The sequence below is a fragment of the Suillus clintonianus genome, assembly GCF_016758775.1.
Source record: "Suillus clintonianus strain FC179 chromosome Unknown DEU56scaffold_21, whole genome shotgun sequence".
Taxonomy (NCBI): domain Eukaryota; kingdom Fungi; phylum Basidiomycota; class Agaricomycetes; order Boletales; family Suillaceae; genus Suillus; species Suillus clintonianus.
Genome location: NW_024539245.1, coordinates 815 through 19,191, shown reverse-complemented (window position 1 = coordinate 19,191; position 18,377 = coordinate 815). Strand labels below are relative to the sequence as shown.

Below are 18,377 nucleotides of genomic sequence, written 5' to 3'. Positions count from 1 at the left end.
TAAATTTGTCCATGATCTTGTTGAGTTGTTCGAGATTCGGTTCGTGAGGTCCAGGGATTACCATGATGAGGAAGGTCTCCTCGATCAAGTATCGTACTCCTCGGGGATTGTTGCAACATGTCATGTACAGAGCTCCGGTAGAATGATTACCACGTTTGACAGATTGGAACCTATAAATATGGATGAGGGATACGAGCTTGCGGGGCATACTAGTAGCGAGAACACTTACCAGTCTAAGTTGATCTGCCACACGAGTCCGCATGGCAAAGACACGAAGCGTTGCTGTATATGATTGACATCTTCATCATACACTCGGGAAATGGCTTCGTCATGACATACACGCTGCAGGCCGGCTTGGATCGCGCGCCAACCCCATGCATCGTGGATGTCGTGAATTGGGTGCCACACGTCCGGGAAGGCATTCATACCCTCCTCGAATATTGGTGGCACCCGCGCTGGTTCATCTCCCTCCTTTCTCCACTCCTGCAGCTGCTCATATTTCCCGGGTCGAAGGAGCCAGTGTTGGATAGCCCGTTGTGGCGAGACGTAAGGAAGAACTTTGGTTGGTTTGCGTTTGTGCTTGCCGCTGGCAAGACGTTTCGTAGTGTAGAGTATTCCGTCGCATTCTTCTTCGTCACATCGCTCGTTGAGATCTTCGTTGTAAAGGCTTGATGAATCATGAACTCGCCAGCAGGTTGGACATAGGAAAAGGTATGTTATGATGGAATTGAGATTGACGCCAAGACGATGTTCGATAGTGGGCAGTGTTCTAGCCATGTCGTCGAGTCCGTCAAATTCAACCTCCGGAGCTTGATTGCGAGCGGATGACAGTGCACGAGCGACACCATCTACAATGAGGCGAGCAACATCATGTGTCGCCCCCTTGAATGCAGTGGCGATATAGGCCCGCACGTAGGCATTCCTAATTGCAGAATGTTCTTCGAAGGCAGGGGGCTCGTCAAATAAATCTGTGTCGTCGTCGGCAGGCTGTGAATCGTCGTCATCCCCACCAACACCGAACACATTGACGACATCAAAAGCTGGATCATCTACAAGATCAAAATCATCATCGTCGGAGCGCTCGTCATCACGATCTTCCTCTACTAGCTCTTCGGCTTGGCCATATGGCAACAGCAACCTGTAGGCATCATCTTCGTCATCTGAGCTAAAAAGCCTGCCGGCACCGCCGTCAGACTCGAAATCATCAGCTCCCTCCATTGGATCGTCATTGTATAAGTCTAGGTGAGGTTCATTGTCGAACCAAGGTTCTTGATGATTATTAGTGGCATGCAGTTTGTATATAGCTAGTTGAACTCACCTGGTGGGCCTGGTTCAGAATCGCTCGAGTGAGATTGCGGCGAGCCAACGGCAGGTACGTGTCGTGGATTTTCCCGCTCCTCTACTGCAACATGTTTGCCATCGCGCCGATCAGCCTCAATGTGCCTCTGCCGAGTTCGTTTGGCCTGCAAAAGTCGACCACCGTTAGCAAGGGAGCAACGGCTGCATTCGCACCACATATGATCTTTCGACATCTTGCTAGCTCGCAACGATGGGCTCAGAGCCTTCGTCCACGCCACAAGGCTCGTTGTTCCAGCTAGAAAGGGATGAGGCGATGGCTGCGAAGGAAGGAGTACTCTGGAGATTGGCCAGAGGTAACGTCGTTGTGTGAGGCAACGTCGCTGTGTGATCGCAGACAGTCTGTCGTGTGCGCCATCATCGTGAGACAAGACGATGAGCGCCCACGGCATACTGCGAGCGCCCACGGCGTATATGTAGGGACTTAGCGTTAACGTTTTTCTAGATCTAAAGCAATTGCAGTTAGCTATTAGTCGGGCGGATACACGCTGGAAACACGAGTGTGAAGCTACATCGGGAAAATTTCGTGATTACATGATATTTTCCTAAAATATTGGCTACTGTTATTTACCCTCAAAGTGCAGTGTATGCTTCTCTCAATTTAATTGTTCTACTTGATGCAAATAGTAAAGATAACGCACATGTAAGCCGCAAAAATGATGCTCGTTCAACTTACTTTTCTATCGCATAGCCTAGTGGTGTTTGTCCATCAACATCTCCCCCCGTCTCAACTATTTTGTGATCAGGGGTGCGCAAGATCCACGTTGTGACGACTGCAACATGTCAGCACAGCCGAAGGCAAAGGAGGATTCCTTCGTAGTGTTGCTCTTCAAAGTTGCTCAGCGTTTCAGTGGTCATACTCCATTTGCACTGCTCCAGACATATTGCGATATGAAGAGTAAACAAAGCAAGGCTGATGAAGGAATGGGATGCATAGTATGTTGCGCAGTTATAGGTGAATTCCACAGAGTCGTTTGACCGTCGAACTGCATCGACCACACCAGTGGGAATCTTTCCCTCAAAGACTGACCTCTACGTTCTTCCTCCCTGGTATATATACATACATTGGATGGCTGATGTTTACAGTACGGCATATTCGATGTTCTCCAGCAACATGTGAATCATGGACTGGCCGGCATCCATTGCTCAGGCAAGCTGAAGGGGAATAATTATTCCTTCACAAGGTTGCCTAAATTTGTTTCAATTTAATGATACTTTCGTTGTCGACGGTTGTTCCTGATCAGTCCCTGGGTATATACTCAGAGCTTCCATGCCGTGCGTTTGTTGATACAATGTCTCAAGTCAGCCATATTTACATAGTACAAATGAGCGCACACCACAAACTCGTAAATACTCAGACAATGCCTGCTAAACGTTGCAAATCATACACAACAAAAACCGAGTGCTACGACTTCGCAGGCTCCATATCCCATGATTCATCCGGCAATGAACCCACAGCCGGAATCTTTGCCCGAAGATCGGACATCTGTGCCGCACTGATGCTATAAAATTGCATCACCTCAATGATTTTATCCAACGCGTCGCGATCCGCGCGTGTCAGGAGGGTCAATTTCCTATCATACTCCTGAATCCGAGTATGAACTTCTCTGCCCATTTCTGACTCGAGGTAGGAAGCGACCGCGAGTTTGATGGCCCTACGAGTGAGTTCCTGGTTTTCTGATACGAGATAAAGTGTCTGTAACACGAGTGTTAAGTGGACGATATAGGACATGAAGCGCTGAAGCACTGCGTGGCTGAGGAAGAAGTGTCGATATTCTTTCGTTCCAGGGTAAATAGCGGCACGTACGATATCTGGTATACGTCGTGAGCCCATACGGCGAGTACAACACCTGCCGCGATCGGCACTACAATGGGAGCCGCAGGTCCCGCCAGGGCGGCCATGATGCCCGCAATAGTACCCACCATGGAAAGCCCAATAGCACTATGAACATTTGATGAGATGACAATCCATCACATAAAAGACCGGCCTACACAGTCCTGCTGGGATCAGCCGTAGGTCCAACTTCTAGCGTATCGACCATTTTCACCATCATTTCCCTGAACTCTTGGCTGCGCAAGTACTATTCAATCACGCCAGATCAGACGGGTCAACAACAAAGAAGATAACCATTACATGATGAGGGTCATAGAAATTCCACACTGCAACGATGTCAATGTGAAGCACATTTAGACAATCCCACGTCTTGCGGTTCTTGAATGTAGTGCTTGATGCAAGCGCCTTCCAGTATTCTGTAAAACATGACAGTTCAAATAGTGCTCAGTAGTTATCAACACGAAATCGAGACACACTTGTCTTCCCAACCCTGATACTGCGTAAATCGCGAGAGAAGAGTAAAGCAAGCAAAGCTTACTCGATCGATGCATTTATTTTGAGTCCAGTATCCACTCGCTGGGCGATGGAGGCCATCACCGCGGCCTCGGGCGCAAGGTGCTGACGGACGGAGTTTTCAGTCATTCGGATCAGACGGGCCAGTGTTTCTTTGTGACATTCTTCGGCTGTGCTCGTATACTTCAGAGGCACACATAAAGCGGACAGACCATTAAAACCTACTAGAGATGACAGCGTGGGGGATGTCGGGCCCAGCAAATTCCTCTAGGGGTCCGATACAGATATTCTGTAGCTCGGCTTCTGCTTTGTTCTTGGTGAGTTCCTTGATTGTCTCGTCGTTTGATCCCACGAGAGCGTCCAGAGTACGCTCTGTGCGGTCGAGAAGCATATCATATTTAGTGAGGACGACGACGACGGGAACTGTGACCAAGAATGGGCTCCAACATAGCATAGAGATGGTCATTGATTGACTTACTATTTCCTAGCGTTCCATCACGTTTCAATGACAGGAATTCCTCCGTGCCCGTTTCCAGTAAACGCCCGCCTGCGCGGGGTATTTCAAAGCAAAGCCTTCCGTGTATTTGGTCAGCCCACTATCACGGAATCATCAAGACACTGGCAGAAGCCTACCAAACAGCATGCAGCTGATGTTCCAAAGCGGACATGTTTCTCCGACGTTGAATGAAATCTCGTACTATTTGGAGGTTGTCTACTTCTCCTGGCTCAAAACCTTTGCTATCGTGGAGAACAAATCTGCCATTCTGTTGCGAGATGAACTCGGTGTCGATTTCAGCCTTGCCCGGCATTTCATGCGAAGTAAGCTACGGAGACAATATCAGCTACTCTCTGTGTTTTAGTGTTATCAACAGCCCACCGTTTTTTCCACTCCGAATGCTTGGTTGATTAGGGATGACTTGCCGACACCGGTCTATTGGAATCACGATGTCAACGGTGGCTTGAGATATCAGTGACAGCCAGATACCTTTCCTATTACTAGAATTCGGAACCTTGGAAGCCTTTGGCGTCAACCTGAAGAATTGCACTTGACGATCATCCTGACTCACCGAGGGCAAATTCGGCTGATTTCGTCGGTGGTGGGCTGGAGCTCGGAGTTTTTACCGGAAGAAGACGCTACCTGCGCAACCTGCTGATCTACGACTTAGACGGGCTCCGATGCGATACATGGATCCTTACTTCTGTTGTGTTCCCAGAAAGTTCGACAACGATCCTAATCTTTTTATGAAACTTAATGTATTCTGCGCGTGAAAGGTTGAGTTTGTGAGAGATCAAGGCGAGAGTGCGATGATTATTGTTTCACCTTGTCTCTCACTTGCACCATAAATGCGAAAGATTTCTTCTGGTTCGAAAGCAATGTCTTCTTCATCATGCTTCAGTCCAAACCATCTCTTGTACCCAACACGTAAGTGAAATGTCTCCCCAACAGAAAGTTTCCTATGATAAACGCAATAACAACTCAGGTCACCGGGCACATTGTGCGGGGTCGAGTCCTTACATCGGTGGAGAAAAGGTCAGTCGTAATGACTTTCCTGTGCCATATTTGATTGGCGTGGGCAACTCGGACTTGCCTAGAAGTCAATGGAGACACCTATTCGATATATTCAGTAGGATCGATTTTTCCACCAATACGGGAATTGAGTACCAGAAATATAGAGAGGGCAGGGAACCGTTGATGTGTCAAAGACCATGCTGACTTGGGCTGGGAAAGACTCCCCTTCATCACGGTAGATTTATATGGAGGTTGAGTACAGGGCCTAGGCTGGCACGCGTCAGCTGCGCCGAAGGGAGGTATCCTCGTGTAGCACCCAGGCTAGCCATTCACACCCATCGCTTGGCTGACATCTTCAGTTGGTAGATGGAAAACATGTGGGTCGGGTTGAGGTGTGCGCCATATATAGAAAATGGAGTATATTTCCAGGTATTATCCGTTTATTACATATGGAGTGACCACCCGGTACCCAATGTTCAGCCTGATCACGAGCCCGGTCGCGTCCATATTGAAAAAGTCGCTCGAAATTCGGCACAGAACTGGACAATGGACTGGAGCTAACCGCCTCGATCCACTTATGTAGTAGACGTGTCACTGTTGCCCACTCTTATGTATCCTTGCGTCGCTTCCAAATGGTCAAAGCCACATCAACGCGAGGCATCCTGACTCCTCGTGTATGCCTCATGTGATATACAGCTGCATATGCCCATGGCCGCCGCATCGCCCACTGAATCTAGATGCTGGCGTTAAATTGAGCATTTAGTACTGGCGCCAAGTCGACACACTGCAGTGGTTATAAGCCTGCGTCAACGCTTCCTCATCACAGAGCCTACCTTTACACATGGATCCTTCGGTAATAAGACAGAGAATCAATCGCTTTCGAATCCTCGTTATAGGAAGAGCGAATGCAGGAAAAACCACCATCCTCCAGGAGGTCTGCAACGCGCTGGGAAAAAGGTGCGCATCACCATGATGCTAGTAGGAGGCTGGTAGTGATGACTGGCCCATCGATATCAAACCGATCCCGATGTGCTCTTAGTTGACGACATGAATTGACGTGCTCTCAGCATAACGAGGATGAAATGGTATTCCAAAACAACACGGGGTCCTCACGATTTACGCGGAGTCGAAATGTCAACAATATTATGTAACTCAGTTACCTTGGCAAATATTGACTTTGGGCTCAACGGTACCGTAGACCAAGAGCCAGAACTACTACTTGTAGTTGCAACTCAGCATATGTATGAGATGGAGTGGAAGCCTCCTCAACTTGACGTCTCCTGCCCTCCGGAACTTGTCCTAACAAACAATCTGGACGTGGATCCTGATTTCGCAAATAATTTCACTCGTTGTGCCAGGTGGTACGCCTTTCAGTCAACCACTTTGAGCACCATTCAAACGTCACAACACTAAAGGTGTGCAGATGGATCCAGCTTCCTCGTCCAGTGCGAAAACAGGTCATTCCAGCTGTTTAATATGTGAGCATCGCTGTCGTCCGAGTCAAGATTCTACAATCTCAGATATAATTTAAATCCTCAAGTTCAGACGTTCAAGGTCAGCCGCATTGCGCATGACCTAGCTTTTTCACCTATCAAAGTTTCCCGAAGGCACACAGTTCTCCGTTCACCATCAGCGCACATTCTCGCAGTCCTCAGCAGCCGTCAATTTTGCTTGGTATCCTGGGGCATCACCCAACAACGCTCCGTCGTACTGTTTCGTCGCTTCTGTGCGTGACTGTCCAGTGAAGCTTCTTGATGCTTCCGATGGAAGGGTAGTGCACCTACTGTTTATGTCCGTTTTCGCCTGACCGCTCGTCGACCCCACCAGCTGAGAGCCTCGTACCCGATTATTGATCATCGCGAGAGGTTCATCGCTCCTCATAGTCTCGCGTTCAACTTGACGGCAGACAAGTAAGCCTGTCACGAACCTCCGTTCATATTCAATGATCATCGTTAATATCCTCCACATCAAGACTATACTGCGGTTTCGAAGATGCCGTCGAGATCTTCGACATTCAACAACCTGGGGAAGGCGATCGCCTTCCGACTACGCCTTCTAAGAAAAGCAAGGATGGCCTCAAAGGTAAGATGTTAAATTTACTACCCCGGATGTATGCTGACCCAATTTTAGGCATCATATCCAGCATAGCTTTTTCCTCCTCTTACGACTACTACGCGATCGGCAGCCTAACGCCTTCCTCACAAGCGATGGATAATATTGCTTTGTATTCCGAGTCGAATAAGGCGGCTATCATGCCTATAGGAGGCGCAGATGTTCGATCCGGAGTCACGCAGGTATGTCGTCTGAAGAATGTGTGGTGATGTCAAGCTCATTCCCTACAGCTGAAGTTCAATCCGATGAAACCGCATATTCTGTATGCTGCATTTCGTCGACACAATGCAATATATGCCTGGGACCTTCGCAGTGATACATCTGTACCTGTGAAAGTCTTCAGGTCGTCATTTGATTCTCACAAAACCTTAACCAATCAGAAAATCGAATTTGACGTAGATTATGCTGGGAGATGGTTAAGCGTCGGTGACCAGGTACATTCCTTTCCCAGATGTATGTCGTTCAGGATTCCTGGCTAAAAGTCTGGCTATAGAATGGATGCGTTTCGTTGTTTGATGTGGGAGAATCGGACGAATTCGATTCTGACCAGTCATCAGCGATGAATATCGACCAAAAGATGACTTTCAACGCACACGGAGGCAAGTATACTAAACGATCCTCATCCCTTCGTAACTAATCTTTGCGAACGAAGATGTGGTCGGCTGCGTGGCATTTCAGCCCTTGCATTCCAACCTTCTGTCAGCATCAGGCTCACGGCATTTTGATAAGGGCATGGAGGATAGTGATTCCGATAGTTCCGACGGGGGGCATTCAACAGACCAAGAATCGGATTCTGAGAGCCAGAATATGATCAAAGTGTCAAGGCGCCGACCACTTCCATACGTCAAGGACTCTTCTTTGAAGATGTGGTCATTCGACCCCACGCGGACTGTACATCACGCTTGATTGATATTTGCTTCGGAGCGCCCGAATGTCATCGGATGTACATGTTCGTCTCTGGTCCTTTCGAGCTGAGTGAGTATGACTTATGTCGGCCTATATGAATAAGTCGCAGCTGAAACTTCTCAGTACTTTGGAAACCCTCGCGTCCTAAAAAGCATTATCACGGGACACATGAGATGTCGTTGCGGAGCGCTCACGGTCAAGATTATTCACAGATTACTAGTGAGCGGTGGGTTCTCGTTCGATACTAGAAAGGTTGTCGAGTCGGCGGCGGTTGGAAGTTTGAAGATCGCTATAGCCCACCAGGCTCAAATTGACCGTGTCTTATTAAGCAACTGACTGTAATCTGACCCTTCAATGTCCTTAGCTCCACGTCACTGATCGACCACCTTCGTTGACTCAGGACGCAAATATTCTCATGCAACACACGCGGCAGCCATTTTAATGCTTACGTAACACAAGCTTCTTCACTAGAATCGCAGGTTTGAACTACTTATCTTCTTTTGATAATGTTGCCTCAGGATGTGCTTGATTCATTCGCGTATGCCCCGACTGATACAACCAATGAAAACGACTACAGTGGGGCATACAACAAACTTATCTTCACCGCGTTCTTTTTGGATCCCTATAAGATGGTCCCATTCTATCCCCTTACAGACGATTATCCTGCACCTAAAAAAGTCACTCTCGTCGTCCTTACAATGCAGTGGCAGCCCCTGCTCTTCCTCCAATTCCATTTCCCCGATCATGTCAACCTCCTGTCGACTAGGATTGCGGTAGACAACAAGACGAGGCAAATATTTCGTAGCCTTTGCCCCACAGCTGTGACACCCAAGCTTCATGGCGTCAGTGCCATGGGACAAAAGTTTGCTTTTTATTCCATGGAGACGAGCAGTGGCCGTGTATTCCCTGATCGTGTTCCAACAGCTGGTGACAGCCCGGAGGTGGACACTGTTCCAGCAAATAGGTGGGAGTTCGACATCACGACAGACGCTGGGCATCGACAGTTTATGGCGGTTGTAAACGATATCAAAGGGATGGATGCGAGAACTCATTGAATTCACTGCACGTCGCGTCTGACGCATTCTGACTGGTCTAGAGGAATCGCGAATCATGGCATGCATGGTTGCACAAGGTCTTGTGTACTACACAGTAATCGCGCCATGTGAAGCTTCCTTGGCAGAGAAAGCCTTCATACGAAGGAAGGACTATCTTCCTTCGACAGGTCTGGTTAGGAGACTAGAAGATAGCAGAGCCCATAATAATGAGTTTGTAGCACCCTGTTATGACTCCGAGCTTGCTCGGTTCGCAAAACCACAAAGATAAAAAATCCGAACACCCTCGGGATGTTCGCTTCAGTTCGCTTCAAGGTATAGTTGACGGCATCGCCAACCTGTATATAACCTCACCACAACCATCAGTACCTATTCCCCCCCATTCTTTCTGTGTCGCCTTCCCTCGTCCTCATCACTATTAGCTTACTCTCTTGTCGTTGTTAGACTTCGTATTATTATTTAGCTAGATTTTTGATGTATTGTACCCTGCGCGCAATATATTAATGCTGTTGCTCCGCTACAATTGTTGTGAGATGGGCCTTATGTTGGTGCCTGGCGAATGATTAGTTGCAAAACGTTGATGGCGGTCAAGACTCTGATCACAGTAAAGTGATGAAAATTTATTGATTTTTATCCTATGAATTAACTACAGAACAATGACTTTGGTTGTTAAAAATTGAATTCGCGAGTCCAGACCGCATGAAGCCTTGTTATGTTCAAAAAAACATGTATCTAACCTTTGATATACAATAGAGTAGATGAGGAATCATAAGGGTTGTATAGGTAGGGGTAGTGTACAGGGAAATATATGAAAAAATGAGTAGAAGCAAGGTACCGCGGCTGGCCATGGAATACGTGCCAGAGTAACGAGAAATTGCCAGCGGTCGAGGAGAGATCATCAGGCGGCGAAGAAAACAGGCGGCCGTGCGAGAGTAACAAGAAGGCGCAGGAGACCGAAGTGAGCAACAAGAGAGTGCGGTAAATCGTGGCGGCAGCGTCAGGTTAGCGGGAGCACGAGGAAGGTCCTGGTTGGGCGCGGGGCGACAGCAGGATGGGTCTTGGTTAGGTGAGTCGGTGTGGGTAATGAGAGGTCGCAAGAAGTTGCCGCCATCGAAGGCACAGGAGGTTGCCCAAGGGCGCGGGTGGCAGCGGGAGGGTTCGATGGCAGTTGCAGGAGGTTGTTGGGGTGGCGCTTGGAGGCGGGGAGCGAAGGGATGTCGTGGTCGACAGCGGCAGGGATAGGGTTTGAGTGTACACGTGTACACACGCACATGGTCGAGAGGGCTCAGGGTGGGTGATGATAGCGAAAGGGAGGTTGTCATCACAGTCAACAATGAGGGGGAAAAGAAAAGATCAGCAAGGCGAGAATAGAATATTCAACTTACGTTGGCGCCGACGTCCTTGGGGTCTTTTCCAGGGCTAAAGAGACCGACTGCTCGGACTTTTTTCCAGAGGCAATTAAGGGAACCGAGCTAGCTCGGAGTCATAACAGGGTGCTCGACACTCCATAATCTACGATATGTAAGGACCAGTCGGTTTATATTTTGATTCAAACAAGCTACCTTATTTAGACATTGACGTTTATACTTTATACTAGTTAAGTTATGATCCTTTGTACTGCTCGGTCTCGACCCTCGGCCGTCGAGACGGCTATTCAAGATGAACCCACTAGCTTGAGGCACTAGAACGATTGACATCAAATTAAAGCCACGACTTATGTAAAGTTCATTACCGTCAAAAGCAATCGACATGATCTGTCGTGACTAAAGATGCTCAACGTCAGTTTATGGGACGAGTCCGCAGACCGAATGAGTTTGCTGGCCAGGGTACAATGAGCCCAGTGAGTGCTGAAATATGTATCGTAACAAAGTAATATTCGCCATGAATCGCTAAACAACATTGTTACGAAATCAGTAATTCCTGATCATTTACCTGTGTCAATTCCGTTGTGCTCGGCGGCGTAAGTTCAAACTGGACAGCCTGCCATCAGCTGCGGCAGTAAGAGGTCATTTAATACAAGTTGGTAAAGTGGACCATGTTAACACACCTGATGAATGCTACTGATTCCAGCAGCGTTGCCGCTCCTTCGTTCTTTCAAGTCGCGGTATTCAACGCATACGTCATTGTTGGACCAGTGGTGTTGGGTGCGCTTATCGACGCCTGCCTCTTCGGTTGTCTCATCATCCAGACCTATGTATATTATGCGAATTTCGCCAACGATCATCGAGCGATAAAGCTCACGGTCAGTGAAACTAGCATGAAAATACGAATCACTGACTTGACGTTGTCTTCCCAGGTAGCAGCAGTCTTGTAAGTGGTTTATGTGCTATTGATCCCTACCCAGACTAGCTAAATTGTACAGCGCAACGCAAATTGCCCATGTGATCTGTGTGTCGGCGACGCTGTGGTACATTGCTGTCAGCGCATACGACGACTCTTTAAAACTCCAGACACTCCCTTTAGGAGCAGACGCAACCATCCTCTTCACCGGAATTACAGGGGCGCTCGTTGAAGTGAGATTCCTCATCAAATTTGATAGTGACACTCACCTCCACGTAGTCGTACTTCGCATTTCGACTTTGGAAGCTTTCGAAAAGACTTCCTCTTGTCATTCTCTCGCTCGTACTGTGTGCAGTAGCTCAGGTTATTTCGATTGTGGTCACAGCGAAAGCTGTCAACATGACAAGTGTTGCAGCATTCGAAATCGATCAAAACGTGTTGATCACGCTTTCGCTCACTTCGCGCGTGCTCTGTGACCTGATACTCACCCTGTCCATTGCGTGGTACGTGAGGAAGCAGCGGTCAGGATTTGCAAGGCAAGCTACGTTTCTTCCAATTCGTTCCGTTGTGACAATTTTGCAGGACGACGAGCATGATTGATCGTTTGGTCCTATGGACTATAGGTTAGCCCTGTGCTCATTCTAGCAGATATAGCTCACGTCCGTTCAATCACCCCGCAGAAACCGGCCTAATAACCAGGTATGTGGAAAGTTGACTCTCCCGACATGTTTAGACTAACGTTATGTTGAGCCTGGTCGCGGTCCTTGTCGTGAGCTTCGTGAGATATCCTTTCTTGGATGTGCAGTGCCAAACTGACCGTGAAAGAGTAGTTTTTAGCAATGAAGCAAAATTGTGAGTGAGCTAGATTTCCTCTCCTTCGTCGCGAAGTGAAGCTTTCTCAGATATATGGATTGGGATATATGGAACCCTTGCGACCGGTCTGTGTCCCCAAAAGCACATTCGAAACAATTGCCTAATCTTTGCCTCAGTGAACGCGAACTCGTTGCTTGCATCGTGAGATTTCATGATTGATTTGACGACGTGCTCATGCGGTTGCAGGCTAAACGGCAGGTTAATGCTTCGAAGCATGGTGAATGAAAGCTTATATATGAACACTTTGAGTACTAGTTCAGGTGGGGAGCGTAGCCAATCACAGGTCCGTAGATGTGCCATCTTGCGATGCGGTTTCCTAAAGTCATGTGAAGCCTGTTGTGATCAATGTCACACAAACAGCCAGAAATCCCCCAGACGGTTTCAAATACCATGATCATGATGAAGGTGAAGTTTAGGTTCGAGAAACCAGAGCACAACAACCGCAATTCATGTGTTTTATGATGAAGCTAGTGTAATGTCAATCAACTGCCATTCGCCAATTTTTGTGCACGTACGAAACACCGGAGTCAAGACTGCACTGAATCCATTCTGAAAGCACTAGACGTTAGTCGCCAGTAATACTAATAGCTGACTCGTGACGTATTCCGACTGTAGAATCGACAGTCAAAAAATCAAAAGCTGTCTATATGACAAGGTAACAAAATTATGGTAACTCGAGTAGTCAGACTCACCGTAAGGATCACTTCGATGATGAGTATCAGTGACTACTCGGTCTCAAGCCTGGTCGATCGGCCCTTCGAGTCGGTCACCGGTTCCATTCGGGCTGAGTCTGAATCTGCGGGCGGTGGCGGGCCGTCTGCAGGTGGGAATAATGATCAAAATCTTACTTGGCAGTGACTTTGACTCGGAGGCAACTGAGTACTGCCTGCAAGTAGCACTCACGAAGGAGAGACCTGACATCCTGTAGTACCAGCTATTTCGACACTGGATTCAAGAGCATGTTCGTTTTTTTTACTTGTGCCATCTCGTCTGTCTTACTGAATAAAAGCTCAGATATATGTTTAAGCAATTATAGTATCGCAAATATGTTCTCAGCTGAATGACATCTCATCCCTACTCATTCTGACACGGGCCACTGGTTCACATGTATCTCAGAATAGAGATCCGAAGGGTAGCACCTGATTCTGCATGTGACCACCGGGCACCTACTGATACCATCCCACTCCCGCCAAAGCTCAAGCTTATGGTCCCCTGAAAAACATTGGCCATGACGAACACCGAAGACCTTAACCTCCGCGAAATCGACGCCTGCTTATTCGACGTATTCGGTACCGTGCTCGACTGGCACAGCACAGTCACTCGTCAAGTGTCCATCCTCAGCAAAGGGCTACTTCTCAAAGGTACCACATACCTTACGTTCAACTCAAATTCTCTTGGTTTAATCGCATTTGAATCAGGCTCGCAGGACGCAATCGATTTCGCAGAAGAATGGCGAGCCGGATATTTTGCTCACATGCAAGTCCATCACTCGTTCATCTTGGCTTCTGGGTAGTGACATGCCCATTCATACAGAAAAGTAGTAGCGCAGGGCGGGGAAGGTATTCTCAACATGGACCTTATGCATCGGGAGGTAAGTAGCTCGTAGTCAAGCATGCACATATCCTACATCTCATGACAACGTTGCAGATACTGGATAATATGCTCACTACGCCACGCTGGTCTCGTCTTGGAGAGATATGGGGAGAATCGGACCGTGAAGAGCTCACCATGATCTGGCACAACTTGAACGGTGGGATCCTCTGGAAAGCGACAAATGCATTCGACTAACAGCCTCTTTGAAACTGTAGTGTACCAGGATACAATCCCTGGTCTAACAGAGCTCAAAAACCATGTCTACATCCTCGCTTTATCTAACGGAAACCTCAGGCTACTTCTCGACTCGGTGATTGAGTCGCACTAGTATGCGTCGTACCTTTATATTAACCAAGACTATAGGCAAAGAACCAAGATCTTCCCTGGGATGGTATCTTCTCGGCCGAAATGTTCGGGTCGTATAAGCCGTACGTCTCTATCCGACTCTGACAACTGTCTTTCACATTCTCATGCCCTAACATTCGAGCAGCGACAAGAAGGTCTATCAATCCGCGGCATACCACCTTTCTTTGCCTCCTCACAAGATAGCCATGGTCACTGCGCACAAATGGGACCTCATCGGTGCCGCTAGCTTCGGTTTCAAGACGATTTACGTGCCACGACCTACTGAAGATCCGCGCGATGTAAGGGAGAATATGCGCAACAAGAAGGATGGCGGTGAGGCGGACCTTGTCGTTCAGGACTTTCAAGAGCTGGCGAGGCTGATACGCGAAGCTCGACAAAGTTGATGAAAGGTGGTGAGGCCTTCAATTGATACATACTTTTCAGGTTGTTGAGAAACTATTACATCTTGCGGAATAACTTCCATAAGAGCCGATCCAGAGGTGCTTACCCATGACCCTCCAAGTGAAATCACCGGTTGTATGTGCAGCCAGATTAGACTGTCGCTGTCGCTTCCATTTTGATTCCTAGCCGCTGACTTGTCGGCGAATCGTTGCACTTCTTGTATCTTGTTGTCAGACACATACATCTTGGCTATCGCACTTGCGCACAAAAGTTCGAATACCTTGGCCTGTGTTGTTTGCAAAAGAGCGCAAGTGCATACATAAGTTAAGTCGGTAGAACACATCAAAACACTATTGTACAGGTAACACAGTGACACGATAGCAGAACATATCAGGTGATCAGACTCAGCTCACAATGCATCCCCATCCCCTTTCGCTTTGCTTTCCTTCCGTTCTTTCTGGTTCTTTTCCTTCTCCTTCTCCTTCTCCTTTCGTTCCATTCCCATCCCCTCCCGTTCCTTCATCTTTGCCTTGATCGTCACCGTCTGTTCCTTCACTTTCAATTTCAATTTCAATTTCACCTTCATCATCCTCTGCCGTTCCTTCACCTTCATCATCCCATCCCGCACATACACCTTCACTTTCATCGCCCCCTCCCGTTTCTTGACCTTGACCACCTCCCGTGTCTTTTTTTATGGCGGTAATTATTGAAACCCTGAAAGTTGTTGAGTAATTCACCCATCTTTGGAGACATAACGCACTTTTCAGGACAATCGGCTGGGTATGTAATTATAATTGGAAATACCCTGCATGACATTCCGTCGGTGCATTTCAATACAATACCATGGCGGTATGCATCCACTCCCTCCCCTTCACATTCTTGGATCACCTCTGGCCTACCTGCACTTCCACCTTCATCGATATCATTGACATCATCTATGTCAATCTTCGTAGCCTGCCAACGCCAGTTCTCTGGCGTCCATGCGAGAATTTCTTCTGCCCGCTTCTGAAAAAGCTCGTCAGAAGCTTTCGCATACTTCAACACCCCATATTCCCCTTCGCCATACCCCCGTGCACGAAGCGCTGCCCATGCAACATTCCTAGCCAAGATCGAATGATGCCGATTTGGAACCGTATCCAGGATCACGAGGTACTTCACTGGGAACTTCTTGTAGCGGAAGAACCAGCCTTTATTTTTTCCGCCGTTCAGTATCTGAAGATATCCGGAGAACGGGTAATTTGGCCGGCCAGGTATCTCACAATGAGTTCCATACAATACATCAACTGCAGATCTTGAAACCACCCACTCGCCAGAGCCGGTTGGGCGGTTTGTAGAGAGCGCTGGGGGAGCTTCAAAGTGCCGCGTTCGCATGACCGGCAAGATGTCTGTGGGAAAGGTTTCGACGTCGCGCCCGGGATCTGTTTCAGATCGTGTTACTACCTGGAAGAGGTCGGGTCGCGCGCGAAGCTCTCGTAGGAAAGCCTCGTTGAATGGGTCAGGCTCATTTCTGAGGGCGCCAAACATATATCCCCTCGCCTCTACCTCACACCAGACGATACATCCCGCCATCCTGGCTCGACGTGTGGTTTGAATAGGGCCAGTCATGTGCGGGGGCATCGGGCCTGACACCATGTCAGTGATAACGACACCAGAGAGAGAAAGATGTTTCCGGGACACGATAGCATCAACCCCATGGTACTGTTTGCTGCAAAACGTCGAAGGTGGCAACATGCCAATTGCCCCAAAAGACAGGAAGTTGACCATGTCGTCGAAGTTGTTGCATAAACGGACAAAACGGTTCTCCACGTCGGCGGGTGGCTGCAATATATACAAAAGATACTGATTAATCATGAGTGTTCAGCACTAGTACACAGGAAGGTCGAAGAGACTTGCCCACCAAGCTTCATTAGGGATCGTGCATGTGTGGGCACAGTTGTAGATCCACCCCCCGAGCATTTTATGCCGGCTACCTGAACAACATGAGATGGTGCGTTTACAATAAGCGTGCCACTTACTCAGACTGCCGAGATTAGCGTTGTTGCCTCCCTTCTTCGACATCACAAGGGCATCAAGTACTGCATCTTTGAACCACATCAATCCAAAACCTAATCGAAAATGTTCGAATAAGAATAGGAATTTAAGCGCGTCCTCAATAGAGAAGTCATCGTCAAGGATGAGATCCTTGAAGGATACCTTGTCGAGGGACTTGAAGAAGAGGTCCGGCTCGTGAAAGATGATCCGTCGTGCGTACTGTCGAAGGATATCACATACAACAGATGGGTCGGGCTTACAAGTCGAATCGGAGTCGTCCAAGATAAAATCAGGTTCTGTCAACTTTTCGAAGACATGCAGTACCCAAGCTTTCTTGCTGAAAATAACGAATCAAGAGTCGCCGTCACATCGAAACCCATCTCCAAGGAAAATCTTGTGAGACTTACGCTCGGTGCTCCAGATCAATTAGGTCCTCGTCCGCTGGCGCAGAAGATCTCGTATATTTCGTAGCGGGAACCGTCCGCGCAGAGTTCTTTGGATCGTTGGAAAGTGTTCGTTGAGCTTCTTCGACGATAGCCTCTGTGGAAATTACTTCGACTGTGTCATCAAAGTCTCCTTGCGATTGCATTGGTTTCACCCAGTCGCAACTAGGATTGTTAGCAACGTGGAGATCTAACGCCCGGGCTTGAAGATCGTTGAGAGTATCAACAGCTTTCACCATGTCCTTGGCGAGGTTCTTCAAACGAGTCTTGTGTCCATCATCGACTGTAGACAGACATTGGTGTTGGTGAATATAGTGGGGAACTTCAATATAGGCCTACCTTTCAAGAAGAAGCGCCTTTGGTGGATACTCCTCCCAGTCCTCTCCACGCGAATACTCTCGAGATACTTGCGCACCCAACGGGCCTTGTCAAGTGTCGCATGGGAATCCGTGTAACGTTGAATTTGCTCCTTCGTCGGGAGCTTCCTCCCAGATTTGATGTCGTCGACAACCTCGGAAGCATCCTTGTACTTCTTGCACATCGTACGGTACTGAGCTTGGTGAACCTCACAGCGTTCGAAGCCTTTTGTCGCTGGCTGGTCGCAACGCGTCATTTCGTCCTCCTCCAAGGTCGAACATTGGGTTGGGTCTACATCTTTTGACTGGCTGGATGAGCCACGGTTAGGGGTCTTCTTCTTGCCATTCCCTCTGCCTTTTCCCTTGTTCTTCGGCTTAGTATGTCCCGTCATCGGGATGGGAATGGTGGTGAATCCAGGAGCACAACCCTGACCAGCGCCTGTCCAGATAGATCTAGCTAAATTTGTCTCTGGATTCGCCCGAGCCTGACATCAGGTAAACGACCCGAAAATGATAAATCATTAGAAGGCTTTATCTGATCTAAAATATGCACAATAATCATCACATTTGTACCCCTCATGAGCAAGCTTTGAATACTTGGACTTAGTTGGATAGAAACCGTCAAATGCACAACCGTGACAGCTTAGTCACAATCACTTGCCAGCTTGTCACCGAAATTGCACATATTGCAACACCCATCAGACGTGGCAATACAATATTAAGTTGTTGAGACCAACCGCCGTCGCCTACTCGAGAACCAGCTGCAATATA

At 48.1% G+C, this 18,377-nt stretch overlaps 8 protein-coding genes across 8 annotated transcripts; 4 read left to right on the top strand and 4 right to left on the bottom strand.

Annotated features, from left to right (window-relative positions):
* Positions 1-229: 229 nt before the first annotated feature.
* Positions 230-1,829, bottom strand: DEU56DRAFT_884230 (uncharacterized protein; the record flags this gene model as incomplete). Its single annotated transcript, XM_041356154.1, has 2 exons — positions 1,319-1,829; positions 230-1,268 (listed from the first exon to the last, which is right to left on the bottom strand). Coding segments are annotated over exons 1-2 (1,467 nt in total), but the record flags the coding sequence as incomplete, so codon positions are not given.
* An 828-nt stretch (positions 1,830-2,657) lies between these two features.
* DEU56DRAFT_242395 (uncharacterized protein) lies at positions 2,658-5,427 on the bottom strand. Its single transcript, XM_041345262.1, has 16 exons — positions 5,367-5,427; positions 5,220-5,312; positions 5,025-5,158; positions 4,901-4,962; positions 4,771-4,850; positions 4,689-4,713; positions 4,581-4,634; positions 4,337-4,527; positions 4,182-4,276; positions 3,929-4,126; positions 3,729-3,873; positions 3,667-3,680; positions 3,491-3,606; positions 3,349-3,437; positions 3,164-3,298; positions 2,658-3,110 (listed from the first exon to the last, which is right to left on the bottom strand). Coding segments are annotated over exons 2-16 (1,689 nt in total). The 5' UTR covers positions 5,222-5,312; positions 5,367-5,427; the 3' UTR covers positions 2,658-2,761.
* A 967-nt stretch (positions 5,428-6,394) lies between these two features.
* Positions 6,395-8,523, top strand: DEU56DRAFT_242335 (WD40-repeat-containing domain protein). The gene is made up of 11 exons (XM_041345260.1): positions 6,395-6,574; positions 6,629-6,691; positions 6,754-6,767; positions 6,821-6,984; positions 7,041-7,123; positions 7,186-7,295; positions 7,344-7,507; positions 7,556-7,759; positions 7,819-7,924; positions 7,978-8,300; positions 8,355-8,523. The coding sequence occupies exons 1-10, from the start codon at positions 6,453-6,455 to the stop codon at positions 8,229-8,231; spliced, it is 1,284 nt and encodes a 427-aa protein (XP_041210427.1). The 5' UTR covers positions 6,395-6,452; the 3' UTR covers positions 8,232-8,300; positions 8,355-8,523.
* On the top strand, positions 8,428-9,521 carry DEU56DRAFT_242352 (uncharacterized protein). Its single transcript, XM_041345261.1, has 2 exons — positions 8,428-8,457; positions 8,596-9,521. Exon 2 carries the CDS (start codon positions 8,738-8,740, stop codon positions 9,284-9,286), a length of 549 nt encoding a protein of 182 aa, XP_041210426.1. The 5' UTR covers positions 8,428-8,457; positions 8,596-8,737; the 3' UTR covers positions 9,287-9,521.
* A 380-nt stretch (positions 9,522-9,901) lies between these two features.
* DEU56DRAFT_242332 (uncharacterized protein) lies at positions 9,902-10,794 on the bottom strand. The gene has a single exon (XM_041345259.1). The coding sequence runs from the start codon at positions 10,603-10,605 to the stop codon at positions 10,000-10,002; it is 606 nt and encodes a 201-aa protein (XP_041210425.1). The 5' UTR covers positions 10,606-10,794; the 3' UTR covers positions 9,902-9,999.
* A 524-nt stretch (positions 10,795-11,318) lies between these two features.
* Positions 11,319-12,163, top strand: DEU56DRAFT_910711 (uncharacterized protein; the record flags this gene model as incomplete). Its single annotated transcript, XM_041357213.1, has 4 exons — positions 11,319-11,525; positions 11,580-11,593; positions 11,646-11,796; positions 11,843-12,163. 4 exons carry the CDS (start codon positions 11,319-11,321, stop codon positions 12,161-12,163), a joined length of 693 nt encoding a protein of 230 aa, XP_041210424.1.
* A 1,129-nt stretch (positions 12,164-13,292) lies between these two features.
* Positions 13,293-15,067, top strand: DEU56DRAFT_791362 (HAD-like domain-containing protein). The gene is made up of 8 exons (XM_041352657.1): positions 13,293-13,397; positions 13,451-13,797; positions 13,855-13,912; positions 13,970-14,027; positions 14,084-14,186; positions 14,245-14,339; positions 14,393-14,457; positions 14,520-15,067. Exons 2-8 carry the CDS (start codon positions 13,665-13,667, stop codon positions 14,776-14,778), a joined length of 771 nt encoding a protein of 256 aa, XP_041210423.1. The 5' UTR covers positions 13,293-13,397; positions 13,451-13,664; the 3' UTR covers positions 14,779-15,067.
* DEU56DRAFT_791361 (uncharacterized protein) lies at positions 15,060-18,054 on the bottom strand. The gene is made up of 6 exons (XM_041352656.1): positions 17,590-18,054; positions 17,215-17,533; positions 16,792-17,144; positions 16,670-16,746; positions 15,537-16,615; positions 15,060-15,490 (listed from the first exon to the last, which is right to left on the bottom strand). The coding sequence occupies exons 1-6, from the start codon at positions 17,996-17,998 to the stop codon at positions 15,181-15,183; spliced, it is 2,547 nt and encodes an 848-aa protein (XP_041210422.1). The 5' UTR covers positions 17,999-18,054; the 3' UTR covers positions 15,060-15,180.
* Positions 18,055-18,377: the final 323 nt, after the last annotated feature.